Source organism: Schistocerca piceifrons, chromosome 8, assembly GCF_021461385.2.
Source record: "Schistocerca piceifrons isolate TAMUIC-IGC-003096 chromosome 8, iqSchPice1.1, whole genome shotgun sequence".
Taxonomy (NCBI): Eukaryota; Metazoa; Arthropoda; class Insecta; order Orthoptera; family Acrididae; genus Schistocerca; species Schistocerca piceifrons.
Genome location: NC_060145.1, coordinates 13,839,008 through 13,851,991, shown reverse-complemented (window position 1 = coordinate 13,851,991; position 12,984 = coordinate 13,839,008). Strand labels below are relative to the sequence as shown.

General features: G+C 39.7%; 1 protein-coding gene across 1 annotated transcript in view; it reads right to left on the bottom strand.

Moving 5' to 3' along the window:
* Positions 1–12,984, bottom strand: part of LOC124711449 (myrosinase 1-like) — a 538,885-nt gene that overhangs the window by 55,178 nt on the left and 470,723 nt on the right. Inside the window, exon 7 of the mRNA XM_047241532.1 lies at positions 5,092–5,186. Coding sequence (XP_047097488.1) covers positions 5,092–5,186 — 95 coding nt within the window. The remainder of the gene's footprint in view (positions 1–5,091; positions 5,187–12,984) is intronic.

Below are 12,984 nucleotides of genomic sequence, written 5' to 3'. Positions count from 1 at the left end.
ATTAACTTGCCAAGCTTGTGGCAATGAACTACGGCCATCTGCTGTCCGGCCACGCCCACTCGGGCCTACAGCGCTCGGAGCGGCACGGCCCGCTACCAAGAACCAGTGTACCAACCTCGCCCATGTTAACACGTGTGCGGCCTTTACGCAGCCTACGAGCGGGTGGCACACCTGTACTTTCGTGCCCTCAGCGCCACAGCTTGGCCTGTCCGCCACTGCCTGCTCCGCGTCACGGAAATCTGACTATCGTGCCGCGCCACGTATTCCAGTAGTCACTAATGGCACAGTTCATCGGTTACGTCTAACCGATGGGCCGCCCATATCGCAACGCCCACGCCGCCTCAAGCCGTAATTTATGAAAATAGCAAAAGAACAATTGGACGATCTGTTACAAAAGGGAATAATTGAACCTTCTTCCGGTTGCTGGGCTAGTCCTATCCTGTTTGACCAAAAGAAAGACGGTACTTGGCATATGGTCGGAGACTATAGGCGTTTAAAAGCCTGCACCATCATTGATAAATATCCGGTCCCACAGATTGCAGACTTCAATCATGCACTCGCAGGTGCAAAGTACTTCTCTGTTTTGGACTGTAAGCACGCATTTCATCAGATTCCTATGGCTCCGGAGGATATTGAAAAGACTGCCATAACCACTCCCTTCGGGCTGTTCCAATACAAATTTATGCCGTTTGGGTTGAAAAACGCAGCCCAAACGTGGCAGCGTTTCATCAATCAAACTTTATCCCATCTAGACTTTTGTTTCGTATACATGGACGACATACTGGTTTTTGCTTCTACTTTGGAACAGAGTGAGGACCGTGTTCTACTCGTGACAGATATTTTAGCAGCCGCTGGTATTGAACTTAACAATAAAAAGACTCAATTGCACCAGTCATCCGTCACATTCCTAAGTTATGTTGTGTCATCGGACGGTCTGACACCACCACAGGACAAGATCAAGCCTGTTCTCGAGATGCTACGCCCTCAGACCTAAAGGGAATTATGCAGGTTCATCAGAACAGTTAATTATTACCGGAAACATTTGCCAGCCGCTTCTGCGGTGCAGGCTCCTCTCACAGATGCTCTCGCTGGCCCACAAACTTCTGGCACCCGCCAGGTACCATGGACACCAGACATGGACAAGGCATTTAATGAACTCAAACAGCTGTTGGCCTCCGCCGTCACTATTGCTCACCTACGGGCAGACGCCACAATGTTTATCACTACTGACGCTAGTGACAATGCTATCGGCGCAGTACTGAGTCAGACATACAACGATGTTACGCCCCCTGCAGTTTCTCTCAAAAAAGCTAAACAATGCGCAGAAGAAATACTCAGCATTCGACAGAGAATTACTTGCAGTTTACGAGGCCATAAGACACTTCAGAACTGATGTTGAGGGACGAGATTTCTATGTGCTCACTGATCACAAGCCATTGGTCCCTGCCATAAAAAAATCCTGCGGCTGATCCGCCCCCACGACGCTTTCGTCACATCGATTACATCTTACAATTTACAAATGACATTCGCAACATCCGAGGAGCGAACAATGTGGTCACTGATTTTCTCTAGCGTGTTGGTGCTGTCACAACCTTAATTGACTTAACGGACCTACCTCGGTTGCAATCGGCAGACCCCGATACCATGCAGTTAATTTCAGACCACAGCTCCTCTCTCCAACCGGTATGCTGATGAATCGACTGGTACGTTGCTGCCATTCAGTCCTAAGCCCCTTCAACGCCAGGTCTTTGACAAACTACACACATTAGCACACCCCGGTGTCAAAGCCTCCACCCGTCTGGTAGCTGAACGGTTTGTCTGGAGAGACATGCGCTGTGACTGTCAGTCTTGGGCAGGGGCATGCGTGGTGTGTCAACAGAGCAAAGTTTCCAGGCACACTTCTCCACCCCTTGGCTGCTTTTCCCAACCGCCAGGCCGGTTTCACCATGTTCATGTCGACCTCGTAGGCCCTTTGCCCCCCTCCGAGGGTTTCCGTTACTTGTTTGCAGCTACTGACAGGATGACTCGGTGGGCTGAGGCTGTGCCTATTCCGAACATTACCTCTGAGACAGTAAGTTGAGCATTCTTAGGTTCATGGATCTCTAGATTTGGCACACCCGTTTACCTCACTACTGACCAGGGGCGACAATTCGAGTTTTCAGTTTTCTCTGACTTATGTAAAATGTGTGGTATCATCAAAATTCATACTTCTGCATACCGCCCCCAAAGCAATGGGCTTGTCGAGCGATGGCATTGCACCTTAAAGTCTGCCCTGCATTGCCATGACTCACTATGGACAGAGGCACTGCCCTTCGTGCTTCTCGGCCTTCGTGCGACTTTCGAGGAAGGTCTCAAGGGTTCCGTAGCCGAGTTTGTGTATGGCCAACCTCTGGTTTTGCCTGGAGAATTAGTCACTCCCACCCCACTTCCACGGCCCTCTGAACTCCCTTCACTTCTCGAGCGGGTGCACTTGCACAGCAGCAAAATTCAGCCGCCACCTCCGGCTGCACATACACCTCCATGCGTGTACGTACCGCGCACGCTAGACTCTTGTGAGTACATGATTCTCAGAGACGACTCAGTCAAAGCCCCGCTTCAGTCGCCCTACACAGGTCCTTACAAGGTCGTCAAACGCTCTGAGAATAACATGGATCTCCTCATAAAAGACTCTGTAACCACGGTCTCACTCAACCAAGTGAAACCAGCTTTCATTGAGCCTCAGGTGAACCTCCCCGATTCTGCCCCCATTTCTCCCACTCCTGCTTCGAGCGGCCATCCATCTTCTCACACCGTGCATTCGGGTATTGATTCTCCACAGCGTGCTTCTCTGCTGAGCACTGCTCCTTCTCCGCGTTCATCTAATTCGAGTGGCCAATCTTTCTGGGGCTTCACTCCTCACAGCTCTTGCAGTTGAACTGCCGACCACTCGGATCCTACCATTGTGCTACCATCTTCGTGTGACAGCTCTTTGTCACGCCGTTCACTCCACGCTGGCTCCTTGTTGCCTTCGGTCACGCTCCCTCGGCTTTCAGCTGATCGCCCAAGGTTGTCTCCTGCGCAGTCCAGTGCACCTGCCACCCTCCTCTTGGCAGATGCTTCCCCCTGCCATGGCTTTCCCACACCTCCCTGCCTCTCTACCATTGCTCGTACAGGTGCCATCCAAGAATTCACAACACATGTGCACCCTGATGACATACATAAATTATCTGTTGTTGTAGGTGGCGATACGGTGTGTGTGGTACTCGCGTGTGACAATATTGAGGGAGGAAGTGCAGAATCTCGTGTGGTGCGCCACTTTAAATTGACCAGAAGTGCTGCGTGTGGCAATTTGCATGCCTTTGTTAAGGCTTCTGGCAAGGTGATTCTCCGCCTGCCGGCTGACGAAGTGCTACACCTCCACTCCAGGACAGGACGTCGTCTTCAGCCGCCAGCGTCGCTTGCTGACTTCACCGTCGACGTACCGGGTTTCACCCCCCGGTCTCCTACCAGTCGACCGCTTCCGCCTGACGCAGAAGAACTGTGCGTTACCTTCCTAACTTCTAACCCCCCCTCCCCCCCGCCCATTCACAGGGACGTACTCCATACTGTGCGGGGGGGGGGGGGGGGGGCGGGGGGGGCTATGTGGCGTAGAGCACCATAAATATCGATATTTGTTCTGTGCGTAAGTGTGCTATCTTTGAGGAGAGGGCTTTGGGCAGAATGTTGGACGCGAATGGCAGTTAGCCTCCGGACTTGTATCTGTGTAGAAGCTAAGTGTGAATAAATCTGTATCTGAGTGAATTCTAGTTGTTTACCTACAACTATTGTATATTCCCTCAACATCATTGTCTGTGGGCTATAACAATCTTACTCTTTCTTCTTTCAGTCATTGTTTATTCTTGCACAACCAGCACTTCAGGAACTATGCCAACTGACAGTGCACAAGCAGTGAATTTCAAATGAACACTTTACAGACAAAAATTAAATAAAGACACACACACACACACACACACACACACACACACACACACACACACACACACACACAGTACTGAAGAATTTAGACAATGTAAATTATTCAAAAATTAAGTTATCCAACACTGCACTGAAGTACTTACTCACACACTAGAATTTACAGTAGTTCCTTTAATATGAGTCAGATATGGAAACTGCAAATACTTGGAATCTTACATGAATAAAAATGTACTCGTCACTTTGCAAACAGTATGTAAGTTTTCAAAGCAATATCAAAAGCTGCGTTATAATATCAATTTTTGAGGATTCAGCAACATATGCTTCTACATAAATTTATTCTGAAAGCCAATAAGTTTCAGTTGTGAGTTGGATTTGCTACAAAAAGTGAAAGTTCCTTGTGTTCTCTGAAACATGTTTGGTTTTTGTTATCCATCTTAATTTAATTCATGCATGAACATTTTTTTTGCACGTGCAGTTTTTATGTGAGCTTTCTGATGCTAATATCATATCCTGTTTCACTCCCTTCCTAGCACTGTTTTTCTTTGTCTTCTTCATGTTTCTCATACTCTTTTTATCTTTTTTCTCAATAACTTTTACAAGCATCTTTTTTTATGTGTATCACCCTCTTTTTTTCTTGTAACTAAAATATTCATAAGTAATGTTTCTTCCTATTGGAATTTCTTTTTTGTGTATTTGTTTATGTTTAGGACACTATTGCTGTGCCTTTCATTTCTGCCCCTCCAGTTTATATCTCCACAGAGCTATCATATAAGGGTTCTTCTGAAATTTCATTTGTTTGGGCCTTACTCTTTTTCTGCCTTCCTGTTGGTATCTGCTGGGCCTACAGTTTGAAATTGCTGTTGGCCCTTTTATTACAGATCACAACTATGCTTAAACATTTCCTCTCTTTCCTCAGAAGGGCACACACAGACTTTTGACTGAAAACCTAAGACAAATATATAGTTTCAAATATGTCTACAGGCATTCTACAAGTTCTCACCTTAAGACTTTTTGGTACATTGCTATTGATGTAGGAGAATTTTTTTTCCCCTATAGGTGTCAAATAAGTACAAAATAATCTTCGCACTACATGCAGCTGAATTATAAAATAAGTAACATTTGATTTGAAATACTTACATAAAACTGTCTAGCTCTTTCAGCTGCCTGTCTATCTTCTTGAGAATTTGTTCGAGGCTCAAGCCATGCTGAGTTCAGTGTAATGCTTACACGACCTTAAATTGAAGCAAATGTGCACTGTTACTAACAATGCTAGAAATCTGATACATAGTATAAATACGGAAAAGAGATGCTTAGAGAAGACTGCTTGGCATCTTGTTTCACTTCTCATAATATAAATAAAATGTATAATTCTTAGAATTGCACAAAACAAATAAATTTGGTATAATCTTCCTGCAGTTACGTAATTATGATAGCAAATACTTATTTGTTTGATCAGCTTCTTTCAGTATCAGTGTTATTGCAAAATAATGTTTGAATTTCCCTGTTAAACTATTTTCTAATAATTTTATATTGTTTAACTGTTAAAGAAACACTTTAACTTTTCCAATGGTGTTGGTATGTAAACATTACTCTAGCTTAACTGTCCCTGAGAGGTACAGAGATAAACTTCTCTGCCATGCACTTCACAGGAAGTCATTGTGAAGATGGTTAACACTGGTTTTATGTGGAATTTTGTACTGCAGTCTACAAGAACAGTGATGTTGGTCATTATCCGTGATGCAGCTATGGCTACTATTAGCACACAGCACTAGAGAGGACCAGTTGGTGCTTAATGTTCAAGTTAATTTAAGGATACAGGGTACTTATAAATGGTGGAAAAATCGAAAATTTTTTATGGCCTTATTAAATTCTATAGTCTTTCCTGATTACATTGATATATACATTATAGGGTTTCAAATGAAAAATGACCTATATATACCAAATTTTATAGTTACGGTCATGTATACCACCATGCTCTCTTTATTTCTGTTGCAGAAAGCAGTATTATTTCGAAAAGAACTGTGAAATACCTGTTTCCAGAGATTATATGTATGATACATCATATATGTTGGTAACAGTGCAGGTTTATAGTGCCAGTAAATGATTATCTTTGTTAGCATTTACTTTTGTTTCACTGAAACAGTTTGTTCACAAGTTACTGAATGTTTTTAGCCCAAGTGCTACATATGTTTGTGGAGGTACATATCCTTTAGTGTGCAATACATACAAACAATACCACATCTCAAGAAATTCAATAAAAGGAAATTCTGTGGTAGGTAACCAGTTCACAAACAAAGCAAGCCACTCTGTTGAAAGTAACCTATGTATCAGTTCTAAAGGGAAGAAAGTTCCACATGGCACACCTCCTGGTGATTCAAATTTTTGTGTTAACAATGACACTGTTTGTGCTGGATTTGTTGTTGTTGTTGTTGTTGTTGTTGTTGTTGTGGGCATCTTATCTTCTCTGATAAAGAAAATGGCGAAATTTAAACAATGTGATGGTGTAGGCTATCTGGAAATAACTGAACAACAAAGTAGCAGGAAGGGTTTAGCGTCAAAATTAGTTGTTCTATGTAGGTCCTGCAATAAATCTACCTTGAAAATGACTTCAAACATTGTGTATAATTCATATGATGTGAATCTGAAGTTAGTGTATGCAATGCATGCAATAGGAAAAGGAAAAAAAAGCTGCTCAAACGTTTTGTGGTTTGATGAATCTTCTTCCTCCTCCCAGTAGGTTTAGGAAGTACATAAAAATACTTTTAGGTGCCTTGATGGTTGTGTCAAAAGTATCAATGAAACATGCAGTAGAAGAAACTGTCAATATTAGTGGTACTAGGGACATTGCTGTTGCACTTGATGGGACATGGCAACATCAAGGACATTGTTTCTTGAATGGTGTTGTAAGTGCTACTTCTCTGGAGAACGGAAAAGTTGTTGATGTTGAGTGCTCATCTAAGTACTGTCACACCTGCCATGGTAACACTGAAGGACATATTGAACGGCTGTGTTCTAAGAATTATGATGGTTACAGTGGAGGTATGGAGTGTGATTGAGCTCTAAAAGGGAGAAAAGTTAAAGTTCTTATACATTGAGGTATAGGATAAACAATGTTCACAATGCTATAAAGTAATGGTAAATATGATTTTCAATGAAAAAAAACTCATTCTGGATAACAATGACTAAAAATAAAGGGTCGTGCCAGTGTTAGTTTTTGGAAATTAGAAATTTCTTTTTTTTCTTATTTTTGGTCAGAAATGGCTTATCCCAGATGCGCACTGTAGTCTTACTAGCATTGTGTTCCTCCAAGAAGGATGTTTATAATGTTAGATATATGAAGTACCTAGGTGATGGGGACTCTAAAGCTTTCAATAAAATTAATGAGTTCAATGTTTATGGTGATGTCTTGGTAACAAAACTGTAGTGTTGTGAACATGTGCAAAAGAGGATGGGTGCTAGATTGAGGAGCTATGAAGAAAAATGAAAGGAAAGTTGCTATCTGATGAAAAAAACTGTCTGGATGAGGCAGATTGACAGATACTGAAATAGACCTTCTTCAGAGTTATTATGGCCTGGCTGTTAGACGAACTGCACCTCTGAATGATGTTACAGCAATGAGAAAAGCTGTATGGGTCACCTACTTTCATAAGTTGTCCACAGATGACCAACCTGTTCACAGACTTTCCCCTAAAGGAGTGTATTCTTGGTGTGGTTACCAAAAAGCAAAAGAAAGTAGTCAAATACACAGTCATTACCATTCTCTTCCTGAGCCTGTTAAAATAAATAAAACCAATTTTTAGAGACCTGAGTGACCCAATTTTGCTTTGTAAATGTCTTCATGGGGGCACTCAGAATACAAAAGAAAGTTTCAACCATTGCATATAGGAAAGATTACCCAATAATGTTTTTGTAGAACTAAATACATTAAAAGATGGTGTACTAGATGCGGTGATATGTTTCAATGATGGAGTGATAGGAAGGTTGGAAGTCCTGAGAAATTTAGGCATAAAATGTGGCTGTAATATGGAAGATCAATTGCTTGTGTGTGACAGACAACGGGTGCACGAAGCTGAAAGATTCGCTCTTCAAGTTACCAAAGAAGCAAGTAGTGCAGAAAGGAATGCCAAGAGGAAGCTTTAACATGAAGAAATGTTGCAGGGTGAAAACTATGCTTCAGGAGTGTTCTAAGGCACACTTTAATTGGACTTAGGGTGAAGGCTCTAGTTTTGGCCACTACCCCACTTATGGCCACCTTGATGTCAAAGGTTAATTTTTAAGCTTCTCTGGAATACCAGCCAGTTCTACTATAGATTATTATAAACTTTGTGAAAGGCTCTCTTCATTTGTCTACATAATCATTCTTTTGCCTGTTTTTGTTTGGAGACACCATTTTGTGAAATGATCAGTGTTGCAGAAGCTGGGTTTTGCAGAAGTTTTCTTTAAGCAACACATGATCTGTTTTTTTGTATTTTACATGTTTAAATAAAACATCAGAAGAAACTTAATCTGTTCAGAGGTAAGATAAGACATTATATTTTCATTTCTTTAAAGTTTTATATCGCTCCAGCCTAAAAACATGTTATCAAAAGTATGTGGCCATTAACAGATCCATATGTATCCCTGGTTCTGTGTTATGGCCATTTATGTGGCCATAAGTGGAGACATATATGTATCCTGTTTTGACCACTTCTAAAAACTGATACAAAAACATCAATATTAGTGCTCTGTCCTACATTACACTAGGCTAATTTTATTTAAATAGGCTTATTAAAATATTTTTGGTATTTTTAAATCAATGTATACCTCATTGTTAGTATTGTCTTGGCATATCATAGTAATTTACCTATGCTTGTAAGATACAAAATATGCAATAGGCACTATTCAAATATGCAACATTCTTTAACTAAATCTTTGTGCATTATTTATAGGAAAAATGAGTCAACCAAAGAATAAGAAGTTTCAGTATTCTCCCAGCAATGTTAAAGATGCTATAAAGGCTATTGATGAGGGAATGAAGGTTGCTACTGCAAACAAGTTGTACAAAGTTTCAAGGACAACATTAAGAAACAAAATTTCTGGTGTATCTCCAAAAGAATCTACAGGACACTGTGGTCCACTTTCTGTCTTAGGAGAACAAATTGAATAAAAATTGGTGGACTGGGTTTTGGACTGTTCTAACGTGGGATTTCCAGTTACTAAAGAAAATCTCTGTGCATCTGTGCACAAACTTATTGAGAATGCAGGTATGGAAAGTTGTAAGGCTACATTTACTAACAATCGACCTGGAAAAAAGTGGTATTATGGATTTCTTAAGAGGCACAAGGTTCTGTCACAAAAACATGCAGAATATGTCAATAGGTCTAGAGGTTCTGTTACAGAAGAGAAAATAAGAAACTGGTTTCAGAAGTATCCATCACTTTAAATGATATGGATGTGTTAAATGACCCAAATAGAATTTTTAATATGGATGAAACTTCTTTTTTTCTGGCTCCTAAAGGGGAATTAATCATAGGTCCTCGTGGCCATCATGTTTATGAAGAGTCGTGTAACTCTGACAAAGATAACGTTACTACATTGTTTGCAGTGAATGCTGCTGGAAAAGTTGCTCCTCCCTTAACACTGTTCAAATATGCAAGGATTCCAGCATCATTGGTGAAAGCAGCTCCTCCAAACTGGGGCATTGGAAAAACAGAAAATAGGTGGATGACAGGTGAAAGTTTTTTTGAGTATATAACAAGTGTATTTGATCCGTTCTTGAAAGAAGCTGAAATTTCCCGGCTTGTAGTAATATTTTTAGATGGGCACTGCTCTCATTTGACACTTCATTTGAGCAGATATTGTAGGGAAAATCAGATCATTCTAGTTGCTCTCCATCCCAATTCTACACACATCTTGCAACCATTAGATGTAGCTGTCTTTGGACCTATGAAAAAAAATGTGGAAGAAGATTGGTCAGAAATGGCATTTTGAAAATAATGGCACTGAAATTTCAAAATCTGATGTACCTTCTGTTCTGTCACAAATTATTACAGAACCTAAAATGGTGGCAAATATTCGTGCTGGTTTCAGGGCCACTGGTCTGTTTCCATTTAATGTGAACAATGTAAATTACAGCAAGATAGTTGTTCGTAGTATACCAGCCTCAACCACAGTTCAGACAAATGAGGAACTTCCGAGACATTTCTCATACATAGAAAAGCAAATTGATCCTGTCCTTCTAGATGAGTTCAGAGCAACCAAGAGAAGCAATCATGAGTGGGAAGGAAATCAAGAAGCATTATTACTTTTCAAGTTCTGGAGAAAAATAGCTGATGAGGTTGAAATGCATGGTGCTAGTGGTAACACTGATGACATTCTGACAGATAGCATAGCGCCTCCCTCTGAAGATAATCAAACAGAGAATGTTTCACAAAACGCAGACAGACTTAATCAAAATGTTGATAATATTGACATATTTTCAACACGCAATTCAGATGTTCCTTCAACACCCACCAACAGTCTTATTCCTGCAGATATATCAACAACCCCCAACAGTATTTCACTTAATTCAGGTACTCCAATATCCAACCATAGTCCATCTTCAGTGTGTATCCAAGTGACACCACCAAAATCATTAGCAACAGTTTTTGAAAGTGTTATCACTTGGCCAGAACCTAAACAACGAGGCACAAAGAGAAAGAAAGAACATACACCCACTGTTGTGACTAGTGACAAGTGGGTGGAATATCATGAACTGAAGGAAAAAGAGAAGCAGGAGAAGGAACAGGAAAAAAGGAAGAGAGAAGCTATGAAGGAATTAAAGTCCAAAGAGCAGCACCTGGCATTATCTCACGTAAAAAGGGGGAAAACAAGAAACAGACAAGAGTTAAGTGATAGGCCAACAAGGTCTTCCGAGGAACGAGAATGGACAGACAATGGAAGCAGTTTCGATGACTATGTAGAAGGAGATGAAGATGAAATACCAGAAAATGTGAAACTATCTTCGAGTGAGAATTTGAAAGTAGGGGACTTTATTTTGGTAAAATTTAGTTTAACAGGAAATAGAAGAACAAGACCTGTAATTTTTAAGTATGTATCTGTAATTTTGAAAGTGCTTTCTGACTCTGAATATGAAATTCAGTGCCTAAAAAGTTCTAATGTTCAGAAAACTTGTTTCGAATACATTGAAAATGATGTTTCGACTATAACGGGTGAAGATATTTTAGGGAAACTGCCAGATCCAGTCTTGATGCAAGAAGGACGTTCATTAAAAACAAAGTTCCCTGGTTCCATTGATACTCGTGAAAAATAAACTTGTGTGGAAATTGATTTAAGTAATTACTGGGACAATTCTTTGCCTAACGAATTTTTTTTTCTGTTCATTCAGTTTCTGTACCTTTTACCTATTTGATGTATGTTTGTTGTCTGTTGTCTTATATACTTGTATAAAGCACAAATTACTTTCTGGCACATGGATTGACAATTATTTTAGCCATAGTTTTATTATAATATGAAGTGGCCATAAGTGGGGAAACAACTGGCCATAGGTAGGGTTAACATGGCCAAAACTGGGGAAATGCGCCATTTATTTTTCAATATTTTTTTCTGCTTTTGCTAAATAACTTAGAATATTTGTTTCTACATGGTTGTAATGTGTAGACTTTGAAGCAATAGATACGATTTTTTTAAGTAATTTGTATACTTTCTTCCTATACTAAAAATGTGGTGTATCTCGAATTGCCCTTAATGTGGCCATAACTGGGGCCTCGACCCTATATCTTCATTTGCAATTTCCCGCAAGCTGTATTTTTCAGAATTCAGGTACAATATTTCCTAAAGATTATAAAGCATTGCTCTAATTATTTTTCTGTAATTTGCAATAGTCCATACTTATGTAGCAGACCTAAGATTTTTGGCAGCATCAACTAAATTATAGAAAAAATAACATTTTTATTAGGAAAAAAGTTATAAAAATTAAAATGTAAGATGTGATTTTTTTATCCTTGTAATATACATAATAGGTAGAATTAAATAGGTTTAGTACCTCAGACATCATATCATGCACATCCGGTAAAAATTTGGTCTCCTTCAAATGTATAACATTTGATTATATGGTACCTCAATTTGAGGAAGCATTTTGGAAAAAAATTGCAACAATTTCCTTGTAATTTTTTTAATAACCCTAAGAAGGTTCAAAAATATTCAAAATACCTCTCATTTGTTCAGAAAGTGTGCTGCATACCTGATATCAACAGAAAATCTGTAAAACATTTTCATCATAAATGGAGTGTGAAAGAAATAGGTGTTGATTTTTACATAACATTGAGACAGAAAAGTACCCTGTATCCTTAATGCAGTATTCATTCACTCACTTAATGTACTATATACACAATGAGAAACCTCCAGGGATATGGAAAGAGTCAAGGAACATATTAGTAAATAAAAACAGCTATTAGAAACTAATTCTGTACACTGTATTAAGTGTGGTAACCTCTCCACTGAGAGCTCAAAATATTACACAAGTAAAACTCTTTGGAGTGATATTAGTTTAGTCTTCCCACAGGGAGGAATATCCTTGCACTCTAGCCATCCTCACTTCACTGTGAAGAACTGTTTTGTATGCATGTAATCTTTCTGTACACTCTAGTATCAGTAAAAAAAAAAAAAAAATCATGTTAACTTTACTCACTGCTTCCAGCTTCATTCCACAAACCATTAACACCCAAATTCCTACAATGTTCATATGATCATTTATTAGCTATTCAGCATGTTTACCATGCAACTGCCTTTGTCAAAATACATTTTACATATTCATAAAAGTATAGTTGTTACTAATTTTACATTATGCATATACAGGGTGAGGCAGCTAAGTCATAACACCCCTTGTATCTCCCCAACTGTAATAGATACAAAGATGCCGTTTGGACAGTGAATTGCTGGGACAGGGGTTACTTGAATATATCATATTTCATGTTTTTGCTAGTTTTTAGTACAGAGATATGAGACCATCTTTGGTTTTTTTAAAAATGGAACCCTATGTTAAATTTTAGT